This window comes from Felis catus, chromosome B2, assembly GCF_018350175.1.
Source record: "Felis catus isolate Fca126 chromosome B2, F.catus_Fca126_mat1.0, whole genome shotgun sequence".
NCBI lineage: Eukaryota > Metazoa > Chordata > Mammalia > Carnivora > Felidae > Felis > Felis catus.
Genome location: NC_058372.1, coordinates 11,466,495 through 11,483,886, shown reverse-complemented (window position 1 = coordinate 11,483,886; position 17,392 = coordinate 11,466,495). Strand labels below are relative to the sequence as shown.

The following is a 17,392-nucleotide window of genomic DNA, read 5'->3' as shown; positions in this document are numbered from 1 at the left end:
AAAACCACTGATGAAGTCTGACAAGACTACACAGACTAATGGCAAATAGCGTAACTGGTTTTATCAAATTAAAAAAAAAAAAAAAAAAAAAAAGCCCATACTATTTTCCAAACACCTAGGGAACATCTTTCTCACATGGAACGTTAAAAAAAAAATACTTTGAAAAGCCGTAAGCAGAAAGAAAATAACAGCAATAACGACACACAACAAGTTCCCCCGTGACCCTGGGTGACCCACACGTGTCTACACGCAGCGCCCAGCTTGTTAATGCACACTGTCGCTGCTCCCCAGGCAACGCAATTCTGTTCTTTTTTACGCGGTACAGAGAACTCTGGTACCTACCTCCTGGCTTAGAAGAGGCCTCGCTTCAAGAGCTATCCTTTTCTTATGCTCCTCTTTTACAGGCATCAGGGGTTTGAAAAACTTTGGCGGCTGGGGAGAGAATGCTTTAAAAGGACTGACTGTTAAGGCGTGAGGGTTCTCGGATGTACAACCTGGGAAGGACAAACAGGCATGAATTCACAGGCACAGAGCACTTTAACCAGCGCACAGGAAGCACAGTCATCACCTAGCCAGAGGAGGAGGATCTGGTGTAACAAAGAAATTAACATGCTGATATTTGGCTAACGATTCAAACAGATGTGGGCAAGAATGGAGATGTATCTACCGAGTCACAAAGAGTCATCAAACGACTGGGAGGCATCGAAGAAAGCAGAAACTAAATTTTCTACCTTCTTTTCAAGATCCAGCTTGAAGCACCACCTATTAGAGCGATTTCAACTCATGCTGATTTTCCAATGCTCCGAATTCCTGGACGCTATTGTCCGTACATGCATTTGGGCTCTTTATCATTTATTATCTAATTTTCCATGTATCTCATTCCACAGTTAGAATTTAGGATCTAGAATGGTACCTTTTTGTATCTTTCACTGCATATAGCAAGTAGAGGCTCAATAAACATTCAGTGAATGGATCCTGTATAAATTTCCTTGCAAGCCCCTTTTCTCCCAAGCCACCCTGGCTCCATATGGCTGAGGAACAATTCCTCTTTCCTGCTTTCACTCATTTCTGGCCGTTTAGGGCCTCTTTTCCTCCTCCTGTATTTTCTTCCCAATTCTCTGGTACAGTGTCATTTAGTAGGTAAAATATAAGCTGATTTACGTATTCAGAGAATGCTGTTCCTCTCAGGGCACTGGAAGATTACACAGTTAAGGAATAATGCTGTCACTGATCAACCTCATTTCTGGTGTCATTTTTGGAACCGCTCGGGGAATCAAAAATTTCTTGTAAAAATCTTTTGAGCACAAAAACATCACACGGGTAGATAGTCTTTTGGTAAAGAATGAAGTCTAACCATAATGTAATAAGATTTGTGTGCATCTCAAAACTGACTTCAAATTCAGGAAATGATGTGGGAAAAAGGATTTGAAAATTCTAACGTGCTACACAAAAAGCCGATTATTATTATTATCTGGAAGATATACTGGCTACAAAGCAAAAAGAAATCAAATAAGTGAACGTGACATATTCTATTCAAGAAGACAGTTTAGAAACATCCAGCCCCCTAAGAATTTCAGGTTCCTATCTTATTATATGCCACTTACAAAAGGATCCCCCCGCCCCAGGCTTTTCCTAGAAATTATAAAGAAAGAACATGGAAAAACAATCTCACCACTACTTTCTTTACTCCTTCGAGGCGAATCCCTGGGTAAAGTTCCATAACAGGCTATATCTTGGTAACTGGAGCTGTAGTTAGACATGTCTAATTGGTTCTCTAACCAACCCTACAAGGAAAAGACATGGGTTAACTGCAATTCAGTTCCTTTAAAAATGAGAAATGAAGCCCAGATTTGAGTTTTGTTCTAATTTTTAAAGGCAGTATGTGTGCTTCCTTATTTTTATTGTAAAATATTTCCAACATATAGAAAAGTATGAATGGCTGAATAACATGACCAATGCTGTCATACCCAAGATACAGCTAGAGTGTTAATGTTAATCCTGTATCATGTGTGTTCAAGAGTTAATAAAATCATTATGAACAGAGTAAAACCCTCCTGAACCTCTAAGGTCCCATTCATTTTCCTTCCTCCCCAGAGGCAGCCACTTTTATAAATTTGGTGCGTTATCTAGGATGACTGGGTAATTTAAAGACCACAATGAAACACTTTTCAGGGTGAAATGGTTCCACTGATAATTTTGCCTGGGTAGCAGGCATACACTGGGATTGCCCCAGACATACTAGGTGGTATGGTTACTCTACTCCGTATGCCTGAGATTTAAAAGTATCAAACTGGCATAAGATATGGGTATACTAGAGAGAGAAAACTTGTATGTATCATGTAACTTTATTTAATCTTACTCCAACTTCTCAGGAGTTGGCTGCCGCTAAAGACTAGATTTTAAACTTCTTGAGGGCAAAATCTGTGCTTCTATTCTTTGAATCACTTAGTTCCTGGCATAGGGACATATATACAATATATGTTCCAAGAAATATTTGCTGAGTAAGGTGATGTTGTAATATGTCCTTAATTTTAAATCCCCAATTATACCTACTTGAAATAATTTTGATTTTGCTAGGGTAGATATAATACCTTCTTAAAGCATTGAGTTAGACCCGTTAACACACAGATATTCAATTATGTGTGGTATTAGCTTGATACGGCAAATATGCTAACTTACAACGTAACACTGAGTGCACAGCAATTTCATATCCACTATTTGAACTTGGAAATGGACATGTAGAGACAATAATCTGAGTAAGATTGAGATAGGAAATCCTGAGATTTTCAAAACACCAGGATATCCTAAATTTTCAGACTTAGATTCTGTTAATAATCTAGCCATGGTAAGTGCACACCTTATCATCTTCATCAAAGCCGGAAAGGTCTGGTCGGCTGGAGGAGACCTGTAAGAGAGCAATGGTTTTATCAATGTAGTTCATATGTGTAACATAAACTACATATATAGAAATGTAGTGTCGCATTTATAATTGAAATCTGTATGACCTTCTCACATCCCTCTTTATTCTGCAGTCCTCAGGAGTAACAACTACCCTCAATTTGGGGTTTATTATTCCCACACCAGCTTCATATAGTTACTTATATACATAAAATGGATGTACACATAAAAATATATGCACATCTTATACATAAAAGTATTACTATATGCACACATATTTTTTGCGTATTTTTATAATGAAAAAAAGTGGTATTTTACCATGGTCTTTTTAATTAGTCTCATAATTTATTTGTTCTATTCTGGATAGATATGTAGGCCACTTCCAATTTTTGTCAGTTACAAACTATAATGAAATAAATTATTGTTACGGTCCCTAAGTACCACTCTAGCTGTACCCCACAATGATTGACATGTATACAATTTCGGCATTATTTAGTTCTAAATATATCCTATGTTTCTTTTTGAGTTTGTTTATTTATTTAAGTAATCCCTACATCCAACATGGGGCTTGAATTCATGACTGCGAGATCAAGAGTCACGTGTTCTACCAACTGAGCCAGCCAGCCAGGCGCCCCCATCTATGTTTCTATGAGACGCTCTAGAAGTTAGACTAAGGCATGGAAACCCTGGGCTGCAGATAAGGTTTGTGTGCCTTCCACTTGCTCTTCCATAGCAATTTTAGGGCCAGCTTATGAAATCCTATAGGAGATTATGTGGGAAATTTATACATCAGTTTAAGGAGATGTGCCAACTCTTTTGACACTGTGTGCTTCCATCAATGAACAGCCTGTCTCTCCATGAATTTAGGCTTCATTTATGGTGATAACTGCATTGAGATTTTCTGTCTTCTTGATTCGGTTTTTGTAGGAAAATTCCATTTTGTTGAAGCTTTTACATTTACTGGTATAACGTTATTCATGGTTTGCTCTTAATGCTGTCTAAATCTCCATTCTGTTTCTAGTGATATGTCCATTTTTATTTCCAATAATATTTGAATTATTATCCCAATATTTTTTCTTCCCCAATGAAACTTAAGTAGAAGTCAGTGCATTTGACCAGTCTTTTCAAAAGCCTGCTTTCCAGCTTTGTTGATTCCATTGTTAGTTTTCTATTTCATACACCTATGTTCTAATCTTTATTATTTCCTTCTTTATTAGGATTCTGCTCTAGCATTTATTATTACCTTAACATTTTTTTATTCTGATTTTGTTTAATTTAAAAATTATCTATCCATAAATATTTCTCTGTGAATCTGTAAAAAATACAGAATTCCTCCTCCCTTTAAAAAAACAATAACCACAGGGGCACCTGGGTGACTCGGTCAGAAGAGCACGTGACTCTTGATCTTGGAGTCATGAGTTTGATTTAAAAAAACAAAACAAACATAAACATAATACCATTATCACATCTTAAAAAAAACTAAGGGATTCCTAAATAGTATCAGATATCTTCCAGTGTTCAAATGTCTCATAAACATTTTCAATGAACTCTGAATCAGGATCACAACAATTTGTACATCGCAATCAGAGGATGTATTTTGTCTCTTAGGGGTTTTCCCTTTTCTAGGTCATTTGTTCCCATAAAGTTCCCTCTTGCTGAGCCCCCATTGTGTCATTTAACATTCTCTTCTGTCCCCTGTAACTATTTAGCAGTTAGATTCAGAATCTTAGAGCAGGATCATTTTTTAGGGGGCTGGTGGTGGACAGAATACTTCATAGGGGGTCTGTCTACACCTTGTAGCATAGATGTTTCCCTCGTTTTTCACTCTTCTTTTTAATACAAGAGCCCTACATCCCTAATAGTAGCTCACCGTTCTTTCATTTTCCCTACTGTCTAGTATTCGGCTCTGTAAGTGGAGTAACAGGGAATTCAGAGCCCAGTTTCTGTCTAATTACCACTTCCAACCACATCCCACAAGTACTGGTACATGTACCCATTTTTATTATCATTTTGTTCTAAATACATCCTGATTTCCATTACGCTCTCTTCTTTGATACCTAAAACTTAATTAAAAGACCATTTTTTTTTTCCATTTACACGTTTAGAAAATACAGAAATACACATCGTTTCGACCCCACCCTCCCTCCCAAATTGGCAAGAGCTGGAATCTTTATTGTGCCCCACTCATTTCTTTTTCCTTAACCTACCCAAAATGCTTTTCATAAATAAAACCAAGAAAACTGCTGAATTAATTTATGTTGTGGGTTTTTTACATACGTAGTATGAGGCTCCCATTATCAGTTTCTAATAACTGCACTGTGGTCAGAAGTAACCTGTACAAAAAGGATTATAGGAGGGTGCCTGGGTGGCTCAGTCGGTTGAGCGACCGACTTCGGCTCAGGTCATGATCTCACGGTTTGTGAGTTCAAGCCCCGCGTCGGGCTCTGTGCTGACAGCTCAGAGCCTGGAGCCTGCTTCCGATTCTGTGTCTCCCTTTCTCTCTCTGCCCCTCCCCCACTCATGTTCTGTCTCTGTCTCAGAAATAAACATTAAAAAAAAAAAAAAAAACGATTATAGGGATTGTCTGGGGCTGCATTGTGGCCTGCCGTATGACAACTTTTATCAATGTCCGCCATGTTTTCAATCACTTCCAGGCAATTCTGGAGAGGAGGAAGGCAAGGATGCTGTGCTTTTCCTTGGCAGGATCTTACACCCTGCTGCTTCTGGAAAAGAGACTGCTTTGCAACTGTCCATGCCCTAGTCTGTCCTTTCTTCCCATGACAGTGTTCCCCTGCACTAGAAGCAGTTTCTGTCAACTGGATTTTCCAGATGAACCGGTTGAGGAACAGAATCCAGTGGTCAGGGGAGAGACCAGGAACTAGAGGAGTGTCTACACGAAGGTGCCTGGAGCCCTGTCACACTGATGGGCAGCCGAGTAGAATCCACCAGGGCAGCTTGAACAGGGCGTAGAAACGGACTCATGAGCAGCAGCCAGGATTTTTAGCTGACTCTACCATCCTCAAACCAACTACATGCATTTATGTCTCAAGAAACTTCTTTCAAGGACATAACTCTATGACCAGGAATCTGTAAGATCCCACTAAAGGCTCAGTCATGTGACCATACCAGCGCTCTCTGCTGTGGTTCCCTAGGAGAGGACAGGTTTGGTGCTGCAGGATGGCCCACACCTCCTATGGGAGGCCCACAGGGCCTACTCCCGCCTGACTCCAGACCCCTTATGCACCACCCCCACACCCTGACACACGGCCAGGACTCCGCAGAGCCTCAGCAGGGTGCACTTACATTGTGAACGTTTGGCGTGCTTAGGCTCCTCCGGAGATGCCGAGCTTTCGTGGACAGTGCTTCTTTGACCGTGACCGCCTGTAAAATTTCACGATAGCATTTATTTATTTTTCCTTCTGATAACAAAAATAACATACATTTAGTGTGGAACGTTTAGAAAATATAGAAATACGCATCGTTTTGACCCCACCCTCCCTCCCAAATTTACAAGAGCTGGGATCTTTATTGTACCCCACTCATTTCTTCTTCCTTAACCTACCAAAAACACCTTTCATAAATAAAACCAAGAAAACTGCTGAACTGATTTATGTTGTGGATTTTTTACATAGACAGGCAGAGAAAACGCAGAGGTACCCCTAAGTATAGATGTCATTTGCAAAACCACAGTCAACTTTTATGCTGTTTGTACTTTATTCATGCAGCAATTTTGGTGGGACTCCCACTAAAGGAAGGGTTTTCTGCCAGATGCCAATCTTTTTTTTTTTTTTTAATTATTAAAAAAAATTTTTTTTTTTTAACGTTTATTTATTTTTGAGACAGAGAGAGACACAGCATGAACGGGGGAGGGGCAGAGAGAGAGGGAGACAGAATCGGAAGCAGGCTCCAGGCTCTGAGCCATCAGCCCAGAAGAGCCTGACGCGGGGCTTGAACTCACGGACCGTGAGATCATGACCTGAGCCGAAGTCGGACGCTTAACCGACCAAGCCACCCAGGCGCCCCCAGATGCCACTCTTAGTACTTTTGTTGCTCACAAGGCACTTTCCAGTAACTTCAACTATTGCCTCCATGGATGACAATTCCTGTCTTAGAGTTCTACTACCTAGACTACATTCACCTGAATGTCCCGTTGTTGTTACAGAAGTTAACCTGGACCCCAAAATTAGGGAGATGGTAGTAGCATGTGGTTAAACCTGTGGACTTAGGAGTCAAGCCCTCCAAGGTTTACAACTGACTTTGTACCACTTGTTAGCTGTGTAGCCTGTGGCGGGTTAGCTTATTACCATGGCCTCAATTTTCTCACTTACCAAAGGAGATTGTGACAGTGTTTATTTCCCTCCTAGGGTGATCTTGCAGATTAAATGAAAGACTGTATTTAAATCACTCAGGCACAGTACTTCCAGAGAAGGTGTTTGATAAAATGTAGACATTATTTTAATTTTTGGTAATACTATTTTGTCCAAGTAACTACATCATATATGTGTGTGTGTGTGTGTGTGTGTGTGTGTGTGTGTGTGTGTGTGTATAAATGTTTACTCATTTCTGAGAGACAGAGGCAGAGTGTGAGTGGGGGAAGGGCAGAGAGAGAGGGAGACACAGAATCCGAAGCAGGCTCCAGGCTCTGAGCTGTCAGCACAGAGCCTGATGCGGGGCTCGAACCCACAGACTGTGAGATCATGACCTGAGCCAAAGCTGGACACTTTACCGACTGAGCCACCCAGGCGCTCCTCAAAGTAACTACTTTGTCTAACGAGACTGCTACTCAAGTCTTCCTTCTCTCACAGACTCAGAGGGAAGGTGTTTGGTAAATAAATTCATCTTTGTCCATGTGGAGGGGAAAGGGCTGGTGATCTCCTCCTCTGGTCCAGATACTGCTGTTACTTGCCTGCCGGAGCCGTTCAAGACTCAGAATGTTCTCCACCTGCAGCACGCCTCGCGTGTACTTCTCAATGTAGGTCTCCCCATCGGAAGTGCCCTCGTTTTCACTCCTTGCTGCCATGAGAGCCAGTGTTTCCCGGTCCTCAATTTCCTCTGTTGCCTGAAAGGACAAGGCAATGACAATGCTTTTGTGTGAATCATCTTTTTATCCAAACTGTGGTGAGGAAGTGATTTAGATGTTCTAAGAATCAACATATCCTCCAATACCTGTATTTCTTGCTTTCTTTTTTTTTTAAATAGGCTTCCTGCCCAATGCAGAGCCCAATGTGGTGCCCAATGAGGGGCTTTGAACTCACAACCCTGAGATCAAGACCTCAACTGAAATCAAGAGTCAGACGCTTAACCAACTGAGCCACTGAGGCACCCCTCCAATACTTGTATTTTGATATTTCTAAAAAGTAATATGTATTTTACCTTTGGTATATTGGATACTAATTCATAGGTGACACCACAGGAATAAAGTATATTCTTCAACGATATTCTCCTCTTCAAACTCTGCGTGAAACTCTGCCAAGGAAAGGAAAACCGAATTAAGCGATATGAAATACTATATACGTTATTCAGCCTTTTACAGATTGCAGAAACATTATCAAGGACTACATTTTTGATGCGCACACAATGCCCAGAAAAATAAAACCAAAAAAATCCTTGTCTCTGACTCTGAAGGACAACAGTGTCCAGCTGTCATTTGGGGATCAGATAACAGAATCTGCAGCCCATCCAGGGATTTGGGGGGCTGCTCTTCTCCCCCATGGGCAGCCTTGCTATTGGTCTCAACAGGGCTGAATCAATGTGTCCTCCTCTCACAGGCAGAAGAAGGCTGGAGAGGCTCAGTTTGGCCTGTAGCGCCTCTGAGATGAGACCTGGGGACGCAGCAGGGATTTATTTACAGCCCGCTTCTCATCCTGTTTTGTCACTATCCTGCTGGGATTTGTCACTTAACCTATTTCGAACAGCGAAATGTCACTGCCCCACTGCCTCCTAGGATGATGCGTTTCAAGTCGGCCAAGGCAGAGAGCCCTCTGTTGGGTGACATTTACCTCTGCTCTCTTTATGCCCCATTATGTTGGGTCAACGAGAATCAGGCTGTAACTTGGCTAGTGTGGGAAGCACTTGCACTTCCACTGTATCGGCACCACAAAACCCTACCCTGTGACAGGAGGAAGGGACTTCAAGCTCATGAAGGCAACGGCAGAATCAGGCCCCATTACTACCTGTTTGTTGTAAATATTGGCCGCGATCCGTTTTCGTAATACTAACTCCATAGCAGCTGGGTGGCTGAGCTGCACCGTGGTTTTCACTATGAGGTAAATCCTTTCATTCTGCGGCGTGACCCTATTCAGGTGAACGGAATCATGCACTGAGGAGTCCCAAGAGGCTGTGGCTGAAACCTAAGGACGGGAGAAGGGGGAGGCGGAAAGAGACACGGCTCAGGGGTGCACACATACACCATGCACGGAAATAAACGCAGCCCCACCGAGTCATACATGTTCCTCCTCACCTCTTCTGAGCGACAACGCACATTCTACTTTTCCAAGTTCCCCAGTCCTCTCCCCCAGTGCAGACCACGGCAGCTTCATGGGAAGAGAGGCCCTTGGGCTGTGCACTAACCGGAAGCCCACGAACAGAGACTTAGGGCTCAATTACCTCCTCGTCGCTGTGCTTTATGATGGGCAGGTAGAAAAACTGGCTGCCGTGCTCCTTGGGCAGGATGGAGTTCACACCGGACGCGTGGGGGCCCACGAGCTGCTCGTTGGCACTGAGGTCATCCGCTGACCAAATCCAGGGCACAGAAACAGAAGTGGAAGGAAAAGTCATTTTTTAAGCAAGCGCCAACATTTTTAAAACGTGTTTTCCACTGATGAAGTTTGCAAGTAACACACTTTCATTTCTTTCCTTCCTTACCCCACAGTTGAAACAGAGACTCCAAAACTCACAATAGCTTGTATCCTTTCCAGGGACAACTAGGAGAGCTAAAAAGGGACCCTGTGAGTCTCTGATAAAATGGGCAAATATATCCCATAGGCAGTCCTAGGAGCAAATATTTTCCCTACAAACACACACCTGAAACTTTGCTTTCTGATGTCAATTCCTTGTGGAACCTGGGGTTAGGCTTGTGTCCTACTTACATCCCTTACACACGATTAGAGACTGGAACAGCTAAATTAGCAATTTAGAATCAAAATTCTGTGGGGTGCCTGGCTAGCTCAGTTGGTTAAGAGTTCGACTCTTGGTTCTGGTTCAGGTCATGATCTCGTGGTTCATGAGTTCGAGCCCTGCTTTGGGTTCTGTGCTGGTGGTGTGGAGGCTGCTTGGGATATTCTCTCTCTCTCTCTCTCTCTCTCTCTCTCTCTCTCTCTCTCTCTCTCTGTCTCTCTCTCTCCCCCCCCCCCGCCCCTTCCCCACTTGCACTCTCTCTCAAAATAAATAAACTTAAAAAAAAAAAAGATTCAAAGTTCTGAGTACTTGGGAGAACTACGAGGATCACCTTCCTCCAGAGCCCTACGCCATATGGGATTCACCCTTCACAGATCTCTGTAAGTGATTGTCCAACCTTTGCTCTTATCCCCCCAAGAACAGAGAACTCACCACTTCATGAGGCACGCATTTTACTTCCAGACTTAAAACAAAATAAAACAAAACAAAAAACCTCTTCATACGAAGAGCCAAAGCCAACCTCCCTGGGTCTTCCCTCCAAAAAAGAGGTTTCCAGGCTGTGTTCTAAGATTCTGGGGGCCGTGTCAAAGAGCCTACCTGAGCCTGCCTACCTCCCCACTTGGCAGCTCTGCTTTTACCTTCTACAAAAGGGGTTCCATTTAAGATTGCATTCTGAAGATGGATTTTACTGCTAAAATACTTGAATACAAGAACTTGAATACTTGAATACAAAAACCATCATTCTTGGTTCACACAGGTTTGGTCTAATTGCCATAGTAAAGAACAACCCTCAATGCAAGGTTATAGTGTAATCATGTTCTGATATCAATACTATTGGGGGTGGGGAGCAAATGGCACTAGTTAGAAATGCAGATTCCTAGGCCATTGCAAAGTTTCAAAACTCAGAATCTCTGCGGATGATTACCTTCTCAGGTAACTCCTATGTCCATTAATGTCTCTAAACCATAACTGTTTTAATGTGTGTTTTTGTTTGTTTGTTTGTTTGTTTTTGAAGTAGGGTTCATGCCCAGTGCGGAGCCCAATGTAGAGCCCAACATGGGGCTTGAACTCGAGACCCTGAGATCACGACCTGAGCTGCACCAAGAGTCAGACACTTAACTGACTGAACCACTTGGTGCCCCAGTTTTAACGTTTTCATGTGTAGTTTTTAACCTCTCGGTACTCTCTTTTAAACTGTGCACTCCTCTGTGGGATAACCAGTGATGCTGTGTGTCAAACTTCATGCATTTGGTCGGACTAAGAATGCCACCTAGACACAACAGACGAGTGATTAGAAAAGTGATTCAAGGATCCCAATCAGGTGGGTCTGAATAGATTACAAGCCTCAGTTAAATACAAGAACACCTAAAGCACTGGTGGTTACTTACCATTCAAATCAAGGAAGAGAACCGGGATGTGGGTTTCCATTCCAGGTGGTGGGATCCTAAATTCAACAACAAAATGTAATCATAACAAAATACATGTTTTACATCTTGTTAGATAATCAAACACCACAGAGGCACGGAAGAGGAGGAGAACTGCTGTGGAGATACAGATTCTATGAATGAAATATTTTCACATTTCTTGACGTCCCTGTCAACACAAATCATGAGAATTATGTGACTTCCATAAAGAACTACCAGTGAAACAAAGATTCTTTGAAGCCTTTCTAGAAATAATTCTAGTAATGGGAAAGAAGGGAAGGGATGCTGTTAAGAATGGAGATGGGGAAGGCGCCTGGGTAGCTCAGCCAGTTAAGCGTCTGACTTTGGCTCAGGTCATGATTTCACCGTCCATGAGTTCGAGCCCCGTGTCGGGCTCTGTGCTGATGGCTCAGAGCCTGGAGCCTGCTTTGGATTTGCGTCTCCCTCAAGCGTGCACTCTCTCTCTCAAAAATAAACATTAAAAAAAAGAAAAGAAAGAAAGAAAGAAAAGAAAAAACAATGGAGATAGGGGGCAGGATCAGAAACCAGAGGAAATAAACAATAAAGACAACATTGAAAAAACTCACAGGAGGCGAGAATGAGAGACATATAAAAGGCCCAAAAGAGGGGCGCCTGGCTGGTTAAGTTAAGCACCTAACATTGGCTTAGGTCATGATCTTGCCGTTCATGAGTTCGAGTCCCGCATCGGGCTCTCTGCTGTCAGTGTAGAGCCTGCTTCGGATCCTCTGTCCCCCTCTCCCTCTCTCTCTGCCCCTCCCCTGCTCTCTCTCTCTCTTTCTCTGTCCCTCTCAAAATAAATAAATACACTTAAAAAATTATAGATATATAAAAAAAGGCTAAAAAGACAATGAAAGACAAAAAAGACCAAAGCAGTCAGCGTTTTATCAAAAACTGGCCCAGGTGCATCCGAGTCACCTAGTGGGGAGGGCCTCTTAAAATGAAAAGTCCTGGGCCCATCTTTTCTCTTGAGAATCAGAATACTCAGGGTCAGGACCCACTGTACAGTCGAGATGATCTGAAGTTTGGAAACGGCTCAAATGAAGGTGACTGAGGTAAGGAGAAAGACTGTCTAGACAAGGCCTCAGGAAGCAGAACAAGACTGGGAATGAGGCGTCCATCTGTTAACACGTGGCCAGCAGACAGACCGTGTGTGTGCCCTACAGGATTCCAGTACAGCAGGGGGCTGTGTGGGGAGAAACATCATGTTACAAATTATGTGCCAGCAAATTTGGATTTTCTGGTCTCATAATACCATCGAATCCATTATACTTCTATCTGTCATTATGGACGCAAATAACATCACTAATGTTTCTACGCCTACCCTAAAGACATGATCTGGGCGTGTATATTCTCTGTTCAAAAGCAATCCAATTTCTCCTAAATGCCTAGGACACATTCCTTTTTTTTAATGTTTGTTTTTTTTTATTTTTGAGAGAGAGTGAGGGTAGGGGAGGGGCAGAGAGAGACTCGGGGGCACAGAGGATCAGAAGTGGTCTCTGTACTGACAGCACAGAGCCTGATGCGGGGTTTGAACTCACGAACTGTGAGATCATGACCTGAGCCAAAGTCGGAAACTTAACCAGCTAGGCCACTCAGGAACCCCTAGGACATATTCTTGTAAAAAGAACGAGAATGAGAATAAGCAGCAGCAGGAGCTACCATTTAACAAATGGGCGCCATGGACAAGGTATTTTTAATATATTAACTCTAATTCTTACAACAGTCCAAAAAAAAAAAAAAAAAAAAGGAGGTCCATTAATAGATTAGAAATAAAGCCTCAGAGAAGTTAATGAAATTGAACACTTAAAGAGCTGCAGCTGGAAACTAAATTCAGATCTACTGGACTGCAGAGCCTAGGATACCATGCTGTTTCTCATGAGCATTGGGATGGAGTGATCAATTGACTGATCACTGTTATTTAGTGCTCGAGAGCTGGTTACTGTGTGTTAGTGACCAAACAGAGCAGGCAATGAAGGCTAATAAGAAAATATATTTTCTCCCCTCTCCAAATAGACCCTGGAAACACCCTTCTTTCAAGTCCAACTAAGAGAATTTCTGGAGATCAGGAAACCGTGTCCAAAATGCTCATGTGGAGAAACTAAGACATGGGGTATTTGGTTGCGGGCCAGCTAATCCTCACTCCCCGGCTTCCCGGCAGAGGAAGTTGGCTGCAGTGGGGGAGGAGAGAAGGGAAGGCAGCACCAGAGATGGGTGGTCCCTCCCTGGGCAGCTCACGTCACTTAGCATTTGCTGTGACAGCCCTGGAAAGGCACTGGCACGCCTCTGGTGCCGGCCGGCCACCATCATGTCAGGCCTGAGTGGGGGGAACGGACAGCACTTACCAGTGAGCGGGCGCCCCCGGGACCCCGCTGCCCGGTGCAGGCACCAGCACGGCGTTTCTTTCCTCCGTCAGTCCCACCCACTGCTCCACAAGCCGGGCCTCCCGCTCCACGTCGTCCTCCGTCTTCTCTGCAGGACAAAATGAGGGGATGGGCGCCGGGGAGGGGGGGGGAAGACAATTTCCAAATTTATTTTTATTTTAAAAAATGTTTTACTTTTGAGAGACAGAGAGAGTGAGCATGGGTGGGAGCAGGGGAGGGGCAGAAAGGGAGAGAGAGAATCCCAAGCAGGCTCAGCACTGTCAGCCCAGAGCCCAATGCAGGGCTCGAACTCACAAACCGTGAGATCATGACCTGAGCCGAAGTTGGACGCTCAAGCCACCCAGGCACCCCGACAATTTCCAAATTTAAAATAAATGGGTTTTCATTCAGTAACATTCCTCAAGTGGCTTAAACATCCATGATGTTCCAAAAAAGGACATGAGGCTTCGAAGCTCCAGCCTGAGCACCCAGACAAGCTCTCGGGGGCCAGGACTCTCGCCTGATGGACCATCAGGAAGGGACGCAGAAACAGCCTTGGGACAGGGATGAGAATACAGGTTGTTTTTCCTGGTTCTGTACTTGGGGGAAGTTGTTCACAGAAGAGTCTGGCTTCCTAATGAGTCAAAAAGGGATAATACAAGTTATGTCTACTTCACACGTTTCTTGGAAGGAGCCAATGAAATGAGGGGTGTGACACCGCCTCATAAAACTATACACTACAGATGATTGAAACCCACAACATACTGCACTCTCTACAACTAACTTCATTGTCCTTCATGCTTGTTAGGAAAGAGATTTTATTTAATATATTTTGAAGTCCTTGGATTCATAATTCAACTCTGCAGCTACAAAGGTATAGTCAAAGTGAGTTGACATTAGCAGGCCGAGCTTGTACACAAACTGATGCCAAGAATGTTGAGCCAAGGGGCGCCTGGGCGGCTCAGTCAACTGTTAAGCATTCCACTTTGGCTCAGGTCACGATCTCACGGTTTGGGAGTTTGAGCCCCACGTCGGGCTCTGTGCTGACAGCTCGGAGCCTGGAGCCTTCTGCTTTGGTTTCTGTGTCTCCCTCTCCCTCTGTCCCTCCCCCACTCTCATTCTCTCTCTCTCTCTGTCTCTCTGTCTCTGTCTCTGTCTCTCTCAAAAATAGGGGCACCTGGGTGGCTCAGTTGTTTACACGTCAGACTTTGGCTCAGGTCATGATCTCACAGTTTGTGGGTTTGAGCCAAACGTCAGGCTCTGTGCTGAGGGCTTAGAGCTTGGAGCCTGCTTCGGATTCTGTGTCTCCCTCTCTCTCTCTGCCCCTCCCCTGCTCATGCTCTGTCTCTCAAAAATAAATAAAAAAACACGAAAAAAATTAAAAATGAATGAATGAATGAATGAATAAATATTAAAAATAAAAAGAATGTTTAGCCAAGATTTTTTACTGAGGGGGAGCTTTTGCTAACCTCTACCTGAAATGGATAAACATTCATAATGTGTCCTTTGGTACAGAACCAACCACAATGAACGGATCATAAAGTCAGGATGAGAGACTAAGGGTTTTAAGAACATACTTCTATGCTAGAGTCCGAGTGGCTGTTGCCAGTATAAGCAAACAATCCCTGGAGCTGGTAGCATTGGGTGGACCAGCTTAAGCCAACCTGCACCAGCTGAGCACACGGCTGCCACCCAAGGGGAGCTGGGCGCTGACCTGCCAAGGGCTGTGGTTTCAGACGTGACCCTCTAGCTGCCATCAGTCCCGGGGTCTGAGCCCAGAACACCTCATAATGAGATGTCGGTACTCATAATGAGATGACCGCATTTGCATTCATCAAAACAAAATTTGAGTTTATTTTTCTCAATTATTATTTTATTTGGTAATCTATACCCAGTGACGGGCTCAAACTCAAAACCCTGAGATCAAGAGTCGCACAGTCCACCAACTGAGCCTGCCAGGCGACCCGAAACAAAATTTGAGTTTAACATTTAGTGTCACACAGTTCGCTTAGAGTTTTGTGAATGCTTATGACTTTCAAATTCAATACCATACAAAATGATTCGCTAACAACTATAATTGTCACAAGGTCAAAATACTACGATATCACTGTCCAGCTGAGAGGAGAAAACAACCTGTTGTCACTGTCTCGATGTGAAAAAGCCAGTCCCGGGAAAGAGTTTAATCTCACATACCTTTTTTATTGCTGACTTTTTTAATCTGTTCATCTAAGTATTCTCGTCGTTTGATGAGTGCGTCGGACCACCTTTCCCTCACAGAGTTTAAGTCTTCTTCCTGACATCAGGGAGGGAAAACATCTTCCTGTAGAGTGCACAGATGGCTATTTCTTTTTTTTAACAAACATGTTTACATCGATCAGGAAAGTTTTCATTAGGAAAGGCCATTGAACATTGCTGTGTGATTAATATGCAAGAAAGCAAAGGGGTCTCAGAAACACAGCATGCTGATCGAGGAACCCGTTAACTCAGAAATCAGAGCCCCTGGATTTCCGAAAGGATAATTATACTTAAAAGCAAGAGAAGCTCAAGCTACGCCAGCTGTTGGGATGATTCTTCTATGGTGTGTGTGTGTGTGTGTGTGTGTGTGTGTGTGTGTGTCTACGTGTATGTTTAAATTGGAGCTACTTATTTGAAGGATGTGTGATTCCAAGCAGAGACACCATGAACAGAGCCCAAACCATGTAACAGCAAATGGAAATGCAAAAAAACCAGACATCCTCATAGTTCATAGTTCAATGGCCTCATGACATATAGTTTCTGAAATGCAAAGAAGGGATGAGCAGAGAACCTTTCAAACTTGCTGCCAACATTTCACCTCTGACCACTACCATAAGGCTAACCAAAAATCTCCCATGCAAACACCCAACATGCATCAGCCATGCTTTAAGGACCCCCAGAAGCAGCTGTTGGACTTCCCCGTGAACAACGTGGCAGGAAGCACACAGACAGCAGCAGCACGTTAGTTAACAGCGTCGCCGAGGTCCAAGGGGATACTGGTATTTCCTCGCAAAGTCTGTTTTTGTTTGTTTGTTTTCTTTCTTAGTAGAGTTCTGAGGGCAAGAAATCCACCAATTCAACTCAGAATGCTCTCTGACTTGCTTAATTCCAGTCTAACCTTTAAGACACGACAGTAAGAGCAGACACAGAGGACCTCTGAGGCTTTACCTGCAATGTACCCACAGTTTACGTACAGGAAGGCTCACCAGGAAACTACGGAGAATCACCACAAAGACTGGGGACCAAACCCAGAAAACCTCATTCTTGACTTGCTGCCTGGCCTGTTACTATCATGCCATGTTCCATGACAGCAGACCAGCCACTGCTGACTGGGTACAAGTTCAGAGGTACAGTCTTCCCCCGCTAAACTTCCAGAAGAAAAAGCTGAGATTCAAATTCTCTAAGTTATGGATAATTAAGCTTGGTCCTAACGAAAGAGGAAAACTGGCAAAATAAAACTAAACTACGTGCAGAAAATGTTTTGCAATTTCGTATCTGGCAAGAGACTTTTAAACTAAAATGGCGTATTAGAACAATACTACTCTCTTGGAGGTGAGG

The 17,392-nt window shown here is 43.3% G+C and overlaps 1 protein-coding gene across 9 annotated transcripts in view; it reads right to left on the bottom strand.

The window, feature by feature from the left end:
• KIF13A (kinesin family member 13A) overlaps positions 1-17,392 on the bottom strand; it is a 214,283-nt gene that overhangs the window by 12,922 nt on the left and 183,969 nt on the right. For all 9 annotated transcript variants that reach the window (XM_023253636.2, XM_023253638.2, XM_023253639.2 and 6 more), the window contains 11 exons: positions 16,013-16,112; positions 13,802-13,928; positions 11,403-11,458; positions 9,505-9,629; positions 9,072-9,248; positions 8,272-8,364; positions 7,805-7,957; positions 6,202-6,279; positions 2,858-2,905; positions 1,673-1,784; positions 343-494 (listed from right to left, as the gene is read on the bottom strand). In XM_023253636.2, the coding sequence (XP_023109404.2) occupies positions 343-494; positions 1,673-1,784; positions 2,858-2,905; positions 6,202-6,279; positions 7,805-7,957; positions 8,272-8,364; positions 9,072-9,248; positions 9,505-9,629; positions 11,403-11,458; positions 13,802-13,928; positions 16,013-16,112 (1,221 nt within the window). The remainder of the gene's footprint in view (positions 1-342; positions 495-1,672; positions 1,785-2,857; positions 2,906-6,201; positions 6,280-7,804; positions 7,958-8,271; positions 8,365-9,071; positions 9,249-9,504; positions 9,630-11,402; positions 11,459-13,801; positions 13,929-16,012; positions 16,113-17,392) is intronic.